The sequence below is a fragment of the Mobula birostris genome, chromosome 5 (assembly GCF_030028105.1).
Source record: "Mobula birostris isolate sMobBir1 chromosome 5, sMobBir1.hap1, whole genome shotgun sequence".
NCBI lineage: Eukaryota > Metazoa > Chordata > Chondrichthyes > Myliobatiformes > Myliobatidae > Mobula > Mobula birostris.
The window spans coordinates 135,826,724-135,841,316 of NC_092374.1; the positions used below are offsets into that span (position 1 = coordinate 135,826,724).

The 14,593-nt window shown below is 42.3% G+C and overlaps 1 protein-coding gene across 1 annotated transcript in view; it reads left to right on the plus strand.

The window, feature by feature from the left end:
- abcc4 (ATP binding cassette subfamily C member 4 (PEL blood group)) overlaps positions 1-14,593 on the plus strand; it is a 338,193-nt gene that overhangs the window by 291,261 nt on the left and 32,339 nt on the right. The window contains exons 24-28 of the mRNA XM_072258740.1: positions 1,085-1,185; positions 4,834-5,025; positions 8,943-9,098; positions 12,598-12,687; positions 12,901-13,073. Coding sequence (XP_072114841.1) covers positions 1,085-1,185; positions 4,834-5,025; positions 8,943-9,098; positions 12,598-12,687; positions 12,901-13,073 — 712 coding nt within the window. The remainder of the gene's footprint in view (positions 1-1,084; positions 1,186-4,833; positions 5,026-8,942; positions 9,099-12,597; positions 12,688-12,900; positions 13,074-14,593) is intronic.

The window sequence follows — 14,593 nt, forward strand, 5'->3', positions numbered from 1 at the left end:
CTCGGGTAGGAGTTGATATACCTCATGACCAACCTCCCAAAGCACTCCATCACAGCTGATGTAAGTGTGACTGGATGACAGTCATTGAGGCAGGTTACCATGTTCTTCTTGGACACTGGTATAATTGAAGCCTGCTTGAGCGGGTGGGTACCTCAGACAGCCAAAGTGAGAGGTTAAAGATGTCTCTAAACACTCCAGCCAGTTGATTAGCACAAGTCTTCAGTACTCAGCCAGATACGTGCTCTGGGCCTGACGCTTTCCGTGGATTTGCCTTGTGAAGGATGCTGTCATATTGGTCTCAGAGACTGAAATCACAAGGTCATCGGGGTATGTGGGGGTTCGTGATGGTGCCTCCAAGTTCTGCTAGTAAAAGTGAGCATAAAACATTGAGCTCATCTGGGAGCGAAACCTTGTTGTCATTTTTGCTGCTTGGTTTTACTTTGTGGAAGGTGATGGCATCCAAACCCTGCCTCAGCTGTTGAGTATCCTTCTATGATTCAAGTTTAGTACAGAATTGCCACTAAGCTTTTTTATACTGAGAGGCGGTTGATATCTAGAATACTTTGCCAGAGAAGGGATGGAAGTGGATACAATTACAATGTTTAAGTGGCTTTAAGGCAAATATTTAATTAAGGAAGCAAAAGAATATAGTTCTAATGTGGGCAAATGGGATTAGTGTAGACAGGCAAAAAGATTTGATGGATTGAAAGGCCCTTTTTTGTGCTGTACGATGCCAACTCTATCAAGCAAAAAAAGGTCTGCTTATGACAAGTGCAAGATTCTAAATACGAATAAAAATCAGGCTTTTTACTAAAGGATCAGAGATCAAACCAAGAGGCACAGAATATGAGTAAAGATTAGTTATTATTATAAGTGATCAGTTACTGAGCAGCACCTAAGAAGTTATAAAGCTTATTTCTTCTTCTGTGTCTTCAGTTAAGTTAGATTCTTCAACAAAAGTCACAGTTGTGTAAATTGACAATTGTATTTCCTGCATTACAACAGTGCCGATTCCTTCCAGTGCATTTCAGTGGTAGATACGAAAGGTGCCCTTTTTAACTGCAGGTATTCTCTCTTCTTGCAGAGTTGGACGCAGGACAGGTCGGTTTAGTTCTGTCTTATTCTATCACACTGATGGGAATGTTCCAGTGGGGTGTACGGCAAAGTACTGAAGTTGAAAATTTGGTAAGATAGCTTTTAAAATATTTTATGCAACAAGTTAGAAGAATGGGTCAGTTCCTGCTGCTGACTGTGAGGTGTTTGCAGGTTCTGTCATAGTCCGCGTGGGTTTCCTTCAGCTGCTGTGGTTTTCTCCCACATCCCAAAAGGTGTATGGGTTAATAGGTTAACTGGTCACTTGGCTGTGTAAGGGCACCGTCAGCTCACTGGGCCAGAAGGGTTGTACCATGCTGTATCTCTAAATAAATAAATGCAATGAATTAATTAACGGGGATAGAGTTTCCACTTTGTTACAATCCAGGCACAAACTGCACCTGATCGAAGAGTATTGAGTTTCTACTTAAATCATGTGCATAACAGCAAATGCAAAATGTCTCCTAAATCATTACTTGGGTTAAGCTGTTCTCGGCTTCCAGACGGGTTGCCTGTAAAGAAGCTCAAATCACGGCTTATGCGGGTCAAAGGTGACCTGGGATTCAGGTTGGCTGGCATTTATATGAATCCCTGTGAATGCAAAGCAGCGTATATAGGCCAGACAGGATGCATAGAGAAAACCCACATCAAGGAGCACAGGAGGTGTATCCATTTGGGTTACCCAGAGAAATCAGTGGCAGCAGAACATTCTGTTCACAATGGCAATAGGATTGACTTCGTCAGCACAAGGCTACTGTGCCGTGCCTGTGGCTTTTGGGACCCCCCGGTAAAGGAAGCCATTGAAATAAAACTAGAGTAAAAGAGTTTTAACAAAGATATGGAAACCATAGAAAGGGTGCAGAGGAGATTTGCAAGGATGTTTCCTGGATTGGGGAGCATGCCTTATGAGAATAGGTTGAGTGAACTCGGCCTTTTCTCCTTGGAACGACGGAGGATGAGAGGTGACCTGATAGAGGTGTACAAGATAATGAGAGGCATTGATCGTGTGGATAGTCAAGAGGCTTTTCCCTAGGGCTGAAATGGCTAGCATGAGAGGGCATAGTTTTAAGGTGCTTGGAAGTAGGTACCAGAGGAGATGTCAGAGGTAAGTTTTTTACGCAGAGGATGGTGAGCGCGTGGAATGGGCTGCTGGTGGTGGAAACAGTAGGGTCTTTTAAGAGACTCCTGGATGGCTACATGGAGCTTAGGAAAATAGTGGACTGTGGGTAAAGCCTAGATAGTTCTAAGGTGTTTGGCACAGCTTTATGGGCTGTATGTTTCTATGAAGGTCTCGCTCTTATTAAGAACTGGAATTCGATTGTTAACAAGTTAAAGTGAAAGGAAACTTGATTGGATGAGGACCAACCAATCAGGAGTGATGGGCTACAGGGTGTAACTACCACTGGATAAGACATGCCCAGGCATCATCCCTGGTGAAGATGGCAGAGCTTGGAGTCAAGACATCAGTTATAATCGATACCTGTACCCGGCTGGAAGCCCGGGAAGAGCTTATTCATCATATACGCTGGGAAAGCACTAGATCCTTTTTCATTTCTTGAGGTGTTCACGAAATAACTTGGTACTTTGATTAACACAGCTGAAATGGATTTACTTTAGAAACAAAGCTAAACATTTTAATCAGTGTTAACCAGATTTTAAACTCTGGGAAAGAAGCTTAAAAATATTCAGAACTGGTTGAATTGGAGCACAATAACCGATTTATTTATCTTACTCATTTTACTACTTCAGTTATATTAGAAAACATTTAAAGGTTGCATGTTGCATTTACTACATCGAATGAATCTACTTTATATTCTAAGCAACACACACACAAAATACTGGAGAAACTCAGCAGGTTAGGCACCATCTATAGAAAAGAGTGAACACACAACATTTCAATCCGAATCCTTTCATTGGGACTAGAAAAGAAGATGAGAAGTCAGAGTAAGAAGGTGGGGGAGGGGAGAAAGAAGTACAAGGTGATAGGTGATAGGCGAAACTGGGAGAGGGTGGGGAGGTGAAGTGAAGAGCTGGGAAGCTGATAGGTGAAAGGGATAAAGGGCTGGAAAAGGGGTAATCTGATAGGAGAGGGTGGAAGATCATGGAAGATAGGGAAGGAGGAGGAGCACTAGAGGGAGGTGATGGGCAAGTAAGGAGATAAGGCGAGAGAAGGAAGCAGGAATGGGGAATGTTGAAGGCGGGGTGGGCAATTACCAGAACTTTGAGAAATCGTTGTTCATGCCATCAGATTGAAGGCTACTCAGGTGGAATATAAGGTGTTGCTCCTCCAACCTGAGTGTGGCCTCATAATGGCTGTAGAGGAAGCAATGGACTGATATGTGGGAATGGAAATGGGAAGTGAAATTGAAATGGGTGGCTTCCGGGAGATCCTGCTTTTTCTGGCAGATGGACCATGGGTGCTCGGTGAAGTGGTCTCCCACCCTACGTTGGGCCTCACCGATATACAGGAGGCCACATCAGGAGCAGCGGATACAGTAGATGACCCCAACAAACTCAGAGGTGAAGTGTCGCCTCACCAGGAAGTACAGTTTTGGGGCACTGAATGGCAGTGAGGGGGAAGGTGTAGCACTTGTTCCACTTGCAAGGATAAGTGCCAGGAGGGAGATCATTGGGAGGGACGAGTGGACAAGGGAGTTGCCTAGGGAGTGAACCCTGCAGAAAGCAGAAAAGGGAGGGGGAGGGAGAGATGTACTTGGTCGTGGGATCTCATTGGAGATGGTGGAAGGTATAGAGAATTATGTGCTCAACACACAGGCTAGTGGGGTGGTAGGTAAGGACAAGAGGAACCCTTTCCCTGGTGTGGTGGTGGGAGGATGGGGTGAGGACAGACATGTGCAAAACGGAAGCTATGCAGCTGAGGGCACCGTATATTCGTTCTGGATCCACTCCAAACTGATGGCATAAACATTGATTTCTCAAATTTCTGGTTATTGCACCCCCCCCCCCCCGCCTTCTTCACCATTCCCCATTCCTGATTCCTGCATCCCTCTCTCACTTTACCTCCTTACCTGCCCATCATCTCCCACTGGTGCTGCTCCCCCTTCTCTTTCTTCCATGATCTCTATCCTCTCCAGTCAGATTCCCCCTCCTCCAGTCCTTTATCTCTTTCAGCTATCAACTTTCCAGATCTTTACTTTGCCCCCTCCCCCTCTCCCAGTTTCACCTATCATCTATAACTTTGTACTTGTTTCCCCACCTTCTTACTCTGACTTCTCATCTTTTTTCTCCAGTCCTGATGAAGGGTCTCAGCCTGAAAAGTTGACTATATTCTTTTCCATAAATGCTGCCTGACCTGCTGAGTTTCTTTAGCATTTCGCGTGTGTTGCTTTGGATTTTCAGCATCTGCAGATTTTTTTCCATGTTTGTGGTTCATATTCAGAACCCCTTCATGGAATGGAATTAGCAGAAATGCATGAAGGAGATCATTTCATCCTGGAGCCAGGTATAATAGTCATGTGAGAAGCAAAATGTGAAATGTAAAGTAAGACACGAAGAGAATATATGAGTAGAATGGCAATTAACAAAAACAACAGAAAACAACCAGAAAAGCTATAGAAATGACAAGCAGGATAAGAAAGAAATGAGGGAGCAGGAATCTTCATAGAGGACCAAATGGCAATGCTGCAGTATTTATAAAGTTTTGTCTCAGTTCTTTGCATCAAGAAGGAGGATGCATCAGCGAATGACATGACGTTTTTAAATGTTCTCTCATCCTTGTAGATGACATCAGTGGAAAGAGTACTGGACTATACTCAACTTGAAAGCGAGGCAGCATGGGAATCTTGCAAACCTCCACCTAGTGACTGGCCAAACCAAGGCAGTGTGACATTTGAAAATGTCAGCTTTGGCTACAGTCCTGATTCTGAACCTGTTCTTAAGGACCTGAATCTAACAATCAGACCAAAGGAAAAGGTAAGCAATATCAGTCATTATTTGAGAAATTTAGTTAACATCTGGTTGTGTTAATATTAGTGTCTTTTTGAGAACTCTGAGTACCAAGTTCAATTTTCACATCTGCTGGCCCCTTTGGTGCACTGACAGGTGATACGCCACAGCTGTGGGTTGGAATTTGTGGCAGTAGATCCACATGGAGGTCTTCCCTGCTCCGTCTGGATCGGGTAGGAATGTAGACAATTCCTTCTTGCACATATCCTTGCTTGGACTATGTGCTGAAATCGTGATTTTGGATTCGTATTCGATCTCCAGGTTTCAGGACTGGTAGGCTTTTCACAGTCTTGTCATGGTACTGCTTCCATTTTTCTTTCCCTTTCTCTTGAGCCAATTTGACCTCGTATGCTCCTTTAGGTGTCAGCATGTCTTCGTGCACTGGAAGGTTAGCGTGTATGCGTCGACCCCTCAGCATTTGGGCTGGTGGAAGGTCATTCTATCGTGGTGCACTTCTATAAATCATAAGGCTTGTGGAAGTCCTCTCATCCGTCTTTCACTTTCTTTACGAGGGCCTTCACTACCTTGACTGAACTCTGCTTGGTCATTAAACTTTGGGTGATTAGGTTTGAAATTGTATGTCAAAACCCTCAGTCACTGGCAAAGGACTTGAACTCACAGCTGGAAAATTGTGGGCTGTTGTCTGATACCACTTCACATGGAGCTCCATGCTTTGTGAATAGAGCTTTCTGGAAGGTGATGACCACTTTGCTGGATGTTGATTGTAGTGTTGCAACCGCTGGGTAATTGGAAAACTAGTCTGTTACAACAATATAACTTCCCATTACAATCAAACAAATCCACTCCAACTTTGAAGTACAGCCTAGCAACACACATAAAATGCTGGAGGTACTCTGCAGGCCAGGCAGCATCTATGGAAAAATGTACTGTCGATATTTTGGGCCAAAACCCTTTTAAAGTACAGCCTGTCTGGTTCAGGTTGTGTTGTAAGTGATGCTGCTTACTGCGTTGGTCTGTAGGTAAGGCATATCTCACATGAAGTATTGGTCTGGCTGATATCTTGGTTCATCCTTGGTCAGTACATCACTTCCTGAGCTCTATGTTTACATTTTTTTCTCACCAAGATGCCCTTCATATATCTTCTGGAGCATTTCCTTGTGTAACGACACTGGAATTGCGTATCTGTTCTCTTCGAAGACCGTATCTTCCACTACTGACAGTTCAGCTGTGCGTGCACAATAATTCCGAATGCACATTGGATAGTCGTTCTTAGTTGCTGGCCATCCTTTCTATATTGATTTTGAGTACTTTCATTGTTTCATCTGTCCCTGCTGCTGTCCTAATCTTCTCTGTTCTTTTGGGAGATACTGGAATGGAGGTGACAATCACGTCAACATTGGCCTGAATATCACTTCTGACACAATGTTATATTTGTTCTTGATAAAAGACAATCAGCAAGAATAAAGCTAATATATTTATTTACAGGACACTCTAGTCATGGCTTCAGCCCGACACCAGCAAGTGCAACCATTCCACCAATGTCACTTGCGGTTCTGGGTGAACTGCCCGCATTGCACGCTGAGAACTGAAGTTCTTTATTATGTACACCCATAATAACACAGGAATGGGGATGGGGAGTAGAATTAAAATGGTTGACCATCTGGAGCGAAGGTGATCGACAAAGTAGTTACCCAATTTATGGTGGGACTCACCAGTGCAGAGGACAGTGCACTTCTAGATGAGTAACTCAATCATCCAGGTATTGAAGGTTATGGGTCAACTGCTGGAAGATGAGAATAATATGGGCAGGTGCCCACTGCCCTGATTCCATGCAGTATAACATTAACATTTCATAATAATTAGATGTGGGGATTTGATCAAACAATGCCTGATGTATTGTGTACAATTTTGATTTTCCTTACCTATGAAACAATTGGTCTGCTGTGACAGCTTAGCAGTTAGTGTGACACTATTACAGGTTGGGGTGTTCTGGAGTTCAGAGTTCATTTCTGGCACCTTCTGTAAGGAGTTTGTACATCTTCTCTGACTGCCTGGGTGTCCTTCAGGTGCTCTGTTTTCTTCTAAGTCCAAAGACAGAATGGTTAGTAGGTTAATTGTTCATTGTAAATTGTCCTGTGATTAGGCTAGGGTTAAATAGGTGGGTTTCTAGGTAGTGTGGCTCATTGGGCCAGAAGGACCTGTTCTGTACCGTTTCTCCAAATTAATAACAGAGATTATGCATCCTTGTGTAATGAAGATTGGCCAGGCTAATTCCTAGTATGGTGGGTCTTATGGACAACAAGGAGTTGAATAATCTTGGCATCTATTCGTCATCAGAGTTAAATAATATAAGGTGATTTCACTGAAACATACAAAATTCATAGCTGACTTGGGAGAGTAAGTACAAGGAAGATGTTCCCTTACTGATGTGTCCGGAGCTAGGATTCATAGTCTCAAGATAAGAGGTAGAACGTTCAACATTTAGAGTTGATCATTACCAAGATCTCCATGGCATTCCCTGGCTTGGGCGCCTAGCTGTTGTCTGGCTGTTCTCCAGTCTGTTTAACACAAATGACATTGAGTGGTCAAAGAGTGTTCTGGAATATTTTACCTGGGAGAGATGTGGTAGATCAACCATTGACAGCGTTCTAAACTATAATCAGTCTGAATATTAGAGGAATCAGGGGACATGGGAATATTCTTACAGCATTTAGAAATGGGCACAGTTTGACATTGGTTTAGCTGTTTCTGTTTGAAGGGAGCTTTTTAGGGCTGGGAGTTATGCGGTAGAATTTCTAGCCCTTTCTATCCCAATCACAACTTATGTAATATCTAACTTTTATTGTAAAATTACTTCAGTTGATATATTTGGTCCTTTCATCTAAATTATTCAAAGTTCAAAGTAAATTTTTTATCAAAGTTCATATATGGTTGAGGGACAGTAAGTGATCCTGAACCTGGTCTTTGAGTCCTGAGGCTCCTGTACCCTCTTCCTGATGATAACAACTAGAAGAGGGCATGTCCTGGGTGGTGGGGGTTCCAGATGATAGATAGTTTTTTCCTGCGACAGCATTTCATGTGTTCAGTGGTTGGGAGGGCTTTACTCGTGGTGAACTGGGCTCTATCCACTAGTTTTTATAGGGTTTTCCATTCAAGGGCATTCCATAACAGGCTGTGATGTGGCTAGTCAATATACTCTCCAATACACATCCTTAGAAATTTGTCAAGGGATCATGTAAATGTATGAATGGAAGCATTAATTCCTCTGGCACCCATTAGTTAGTTTGCCGTACTGAACAGATCCCCTTTGTCCCTACCTTCTGCTTTCAATCACTTAACTAATCTCTATCGTCGTGTCCATGGTTTTTGGTTTACCTCATAATCTGGTTTTATTTTACGATCACAACAGTTGCCTCCAGACATGGAGAAAGGGAAAAATCAGCAACTAAGCAAGACTGGCAGGTTGAGCACAGGCATCGTGATGGACAGGAAGGGGAATGAGAAGAGATGTCGAAGATCATCAGTCCAGTCCTCAATGCCATGGTGTCTAAATGAGGCTGCCCCAGCAGACTTCATTTGCATATTCATCAACTATATTATTGTATACAATGTATACAAGAGTTTTCAGACTCTTGAATAATGTGTGCAATAACCCCCTATGTAGAGCCTAATTGAAATTTGATCATTAGCAGCATTTCTTAACCTAATTCTGAAGATAACCATTATTTAGCAGTCATTGAATCAATATCAGCCCTCTCTGTTATCCAGTGTACAGTGTTTTTAAATCAATAAAACATCACATGACACTGAACATATTGATAGTTAATCAATTTTTTGATGTACTCTTCAAAGGGTTCTATTGAGAAAGTATTCCTAACTTGTTTAATGTATAGTGTTAATAACTGAAGTTGGGTTTGTTGCAGGTTGGGCTTGTTGGAAGGACTGGTGCTGGAAAGAGTTCCCTGATTTCAGCCTTGTTTCGCCTTGCTGAGCCAGAAGGGAAAATCATGATTGATGGCATTGTGACCTCAGAGCTGGGTTTACATGACCTGCGGAGTTGCATGTCCATCATTCCTCAGGTACAGTATGAACTAATAGAAGAGGAATCTAGCCAGAACCTTTAGTCTAATGGGGAGCAGGTCTGATATGTGGTTCCTGGCAGTGATGGTACTTACAGAGGTAATTTTTTTTTTCATATTTCTGTGGATAAATTCCAAGGTCTGGATTGAGATTTATCCCAGGATGCTGTGGGAAAACAAGGAAAGAGATTGTTAATAGAAGGGATAAAATCATGTTTTTTTATCTGTTTTCACTGCTGATAAATATTGTTAGTATACAGTCAAAACTGTTGAAGCAGGGATGGTGATGAAGCCAGATACTGTGAAGGCATTTAGGAGCCACATGGATATGCGGAGATTGGACTGATATGGATCGTGTACAGGCAGAAAAGATTCAGTATCATTAGCTTAGTTATTTGGCACAGCATCTTGGGCTGAAGGGCCTGTTCCTTTGCTGTGCTGTTTTGTCTCCTATGTTCTAAGAGTAGGCTTGCACTTCCTTTAGTGGAGGGTGTAATACAATAGGAATCTTCGCTGAGGAATTAGATGATTAGTTGGAAATGTAAAACATATGGTGTAACTTCAGAAGAGGATAAATGTATTTCTCTTTATGGAGTGAAGGCAGATATGATGTGCGTCCATAGCTATGCAATTACTCTGACCTACATTTATCATCACATACTGAAATAAACAGATACATAAAGAACAGCCAGTGGTTAGGTTACAGATTTCCAGAAGGAACTGAGAAGGTGCTACATAAAAGATTTCTGCACAAAATAAGCGTGTTTGGGGTAGTAATATATTGCCATGGATATAGGAATGACCAGCTAACAGAAAACAGAAATAAAGTAAGTGGGTCATTTTCAGATTAGCTATCAGTTTTGACTAATGGTGTGTAATAGGGAGCAAACATCAAATAATTGACTGGAAGAACTCAGTGATCACACATCCTCTGTGGGCGGTGGGGGGGGAGGAAATATTTCAGGTGAAAATCCTACATCAAGACTGAGATCGGAGAGGGGAGTGGTAAGACAGGAGCCTGTGGTGGATGGTGAATGGGGCCAGAGAGATAAAAACAGGAGAGGCAGATGGAGAGGAGAATGGCTTTTGGTGGGGAAGGGCACTTACATTTCTGATTAAGGAGAATGTCATGACAGTAGCCCGAGATGAAATTACTGAGGGATCATCCAATGAGGCTTTTTGGGTGGAGCTAGGAAATAAGGGGATGGTCACCTTGTTGGGATTATACTATAGGCCCCCTAATAGTCAAAAGGAATTAGAGAAAAGGTATGCAATTTTATTCCATGGACCTTTACCGTTAACCTAGGGGCCTGAGGACTCCAGGTTGGGAACCTCTGACTTAGAGGAACAAATATACAGGGAGACAGCAGATAGTTGGAAGAAAAATAGGGTTATCACGATAGAGGGTTTCAACTTTCCTAATTTAGAATGGGATTGCCATTGTGCTAAGGGCTGTGATTCCATATATTCTGGGATGTTTCCTCAGGCAATATAAAGAAGGCCTTCATAGGGAGAGGGAGAGCTAAACGACCTACTCTTCGGAAATAGGACAGCCCTCGTGACTGAGGTGCTCTTTGGGGTCAGTGGCCAGTGTTCTGTTAGTTCTAAATGAGTTGTGGAAAAGAAATAGTCTGATGAACAAGTTGAAGTTCTAAACTGGGCCAAGGCAAATTTTGACAGTAGTAGACAGGAACTTGCAAGAGTGATTGGAGTAGGTGTTTGCAGGCAAAGGGATGTCTGGCAAGTGTTGTTTTTTTTAAAGTGAGATATCAAGAGTTCAAGTTCTGCATGTTCCTACATGAACGAAGAGCAAATCTGGTAGAAATAGGGAACCCTGGATGGTGAGAGATAGTGACGCTTCTGTTAAGAAAAAGAAACTGAAATAGCTTTGGCAGAGAAGTTTAAGGAGAACCCAGAGATTTTATAAGTATATTAAAGAAAAATTAAAATGAGAGAGACAGGGCTCTTCAAAGACCAAGACGGCATCTTTATGTGGAGCTGTAGGAGATAGGTGAGGTCCTCAATGAATACCTGTCATATTTTTTCACCATGGAGAAGGACATGAAGACTTTGGAACTGAAATAGTTAATAGAAGTTTCTTGGACATAATTCACGTTCCTGCAAGAGAGTTACTGGATGCCTTAAAGTGTGTCAAGGTGGGTAAATCTCTGAACCCTGAACAGATACTGTGCTTTGTAAAAGTATTCAGCCCCCAACCCTTTGTTCACATAGTGAGTATTACAACCAGGGATTTTGATCAATTTAACTGAGAATTTTTATTTGTGAATCACATGCCCTTTTTTCACAGTAAAGCCCATAAAACTGAGAAATCTGTACAGCATGAAAAACTAAAAGTTCCAAAGCTGAAATGTCAGTGGATCAAAAGTATTCATTCCCTTTGCTCAGTGCTTAGTTGAATCACTTCTCATAGCTATTACAGCCAGTAGTTTTTTTTGGATAAGTCTCTATTAGCTTTGTACAATGAAATGGAGCAAGATTTACCCATTGCTCCTTGCAAAATTGCTCAAGCTGTGCCAGGTTTGCTGGCGAGTGGCAGTGGACAGCAATCTTGTGTCTTGTGAAGAATTTCGATCAGGTTTATGTCAGGACTCTGACTGGGCCACTCAAAGACACCAATTTTCTTCACTTGAAGCCATTCCATGCTTGCTCTGGCAGTGTGCTTTTGGGTCGTTGTCTTGCTGAAAGTGGAACTTCCTCCCTAGTTTATGTTTTCTGGCAGAGGCCAGCAAGTTTTTATCCCGGATCTCTCTGTATTTAGTAGCATTCATCTTCTCATCAATCCTGACCAGATTTCCAGTCCCTGCTGCTGAAAAGCATCCCATAGCATAATGCTACCTCCACCATACTTCACAGTAGGGGTGGTATTACCTGACTGATGCACAGTATTAGATATACACCACACGTAACGTTTAGTGTTGAGGCCAGTAAGTTCCACTTTTGTCTCATTCAACCATAAGATGTTCTTCCACATCTTTACAGTATCTTCTAAGTGATGCTTTGCAAAGTCTTTATGGGCAATGGTGTGGTTTTATTTTTTAGCCAGGGCTTCTTCCTTGCCACTCCTCCATAAATACCTGCTTTGTGGAGCCAAGAACTTCATCTCCAGTTGCAGCCACTGAATTCCTGTAGGTACTTCTGGCCCTTCAAGCCACACAAGCTCAGCATCCCCACAACCCCGATGAATCTTAACCTAATCACAGGACAGTTTGCAATGACCAGTTAACACGGGAGGACTCTGAGAAATCCCGTGCATTCCACGGGGATGATGTACAGAGACTCCTTACAGAACAGTGCTGGAATTGAACTCCAGACTCTGGTACATCCCGAGCTGTAATAGCATCACACTGGTGGCTACATGAAAGTGAGGTCCTGCATTATAAACAGTGTGAACAACCTACCCTGAATTATAAACAGAGTGTGAACATTTAATACACCTATTAATAGAAAATGTAAAAATATAAACTTTTCTTGTTATTAGGATCCTGTTTTATTTACTGGCTCGATGAGGAAAAACCTGGATCCATTTGATGAACATGCTGATGAAGCACTGTGGAATGCATTGGAAGAGGTAGGAGCTTGAATTGAAAATCATTATTTGCTTGTGAGCCTCATGACTACTCAAACTTTAAAAACACCCACTTCTCCTGTACTGAAGACTTTGAATGACCATATATAAAACTGTTTTTCAAGATTAGACAAATGTGTTAAGAGTGGAAGTATCTTCTTTAAACTAAATTAAACGTAGGTTCTGTAATAGTCCTCTGCATGATTCACTTCGTAGGTGCAGCTAAAGGAGGTAGTTGAAGAACTGCCAAATAAGTTAATGACAGAACTAGCTGAAGCTGGTTCCAATTTCAGTGTTGGACAAAGACAACTAGTGTGTCTCGCCCGAGCAGTGCTTAGAAAAAGTAAAATACTTATCATCGATGAAGCAACAGCAAATGTGGATCCAAGGTAATGATGTGTCCTTTCAAATATAATTATTTGCTTTAAGTAATCGAACGTTAAATTGTAACATCATTGTAATTGCTGCTGTGACACTCACAATTATCTTCAAACTATACTTTAGATAATAAATTATTTAACTTACTTGATCATCAGTGACTGAAAGCCTTGGTAGGAATTTAGAAATACATGAATTATCATTCACACTGCACGGTGCCTTCCGGATTATAATTTAGAAATAAGAGTTGAATATCATGAAATAAGCCTTTCAGTCCTCCAAGTCCATGTCAGACATTAACCATTCATTTACACTAATTCGACATCTAAAGAGAGTCTGAGGGGTAAACTTTTCACACAAAGAGCGGTCAGTATCTACAGTGAGCTACAAGAAGAGGTAGTGTAGGCAGGAACAGTGACAGCTTTTAAGGGGCATCTGGGAAGGTACTGAATGAGCAGGGCATAGAAGAGCGTAGCATTAATGCAGGCAAGTGGGATAGGAAGGCATGACTATTAGCATAGATGTGGGCAGAATGGCCTGTCGTTGATATGCTGTAGAACTCTGTGACTGTATAACGAGGGACAACTTACAGTGGCCCGTTAACTTACCAGGCCGAACGTCGTCGAAATGTGGAAACCTGAGCACCTGGAGAAAAACCAGGAGAAAGTACAAACTCGGCTTCGGACGCCAGAGTTGAATCAAGGTTGCAGACACTGTGAGAGAAGGAGTCCCATTAGCTGTTCTGCACTACCACATCTTTTGTTTTCAATGCAAGTGAAATATGACACACTAAACAGAAACTTTGCTAATCTTCTATTATTTAAATATAATGGCTAGAAATTTAGTTACAAAACCTAGGATGTGCTACTTCAGTGCTACACACCTTAGAATGTGCTGGCGCGTGGCCAAGTGGTTCAGGCGTTGGTCTAGTGATCTGAAGGTCGCTAGTTCAAGCCTCAGCTGAGGCAACGTGCTGCGTCCTTGAGCAAGGCACTTAACCACACATTGCTCTGCGACGACACTGGTGCCAAGCTGCATCGGCCCTAGTGCCCTTTCCTTGAACAACGTCAGTGGCCTGGAGAGGGGAGACTTGCAGCATGGGCAGCTGCCGGTCTTCCTTACAACCTTGCCCAGGCCTGCGCCCTGGAAACCTTCCAAGGCGCAAATCCATGGTCACACGAGACTAACGGATGCTTAAAACACCTTAGAAACCATTATTTCAGGAATGGAATGTAATTACATTCATTCATAGGTTCCTCCATCATACTACTCCAATCTGGCAGATTATATGGCAGGTTAATATTATTATATGATTTCCATGTTGCCATTCTTCAAGAAGAACAGGTATGGAGGAGTACCAGAAAAGTAGGTCATATTGCCATGCTTGGCCTTAGTCATTCCCAGAAAAACAATGCTCTTTTAACACTGCTATCTGCTTGGGAAATCCACCTAGGTATGTCCCTTTTAATTTATTTTGAACTTGCTTGTCCTTCTCAGTCTATCATCTCCCATATGCCCACATATACTACAT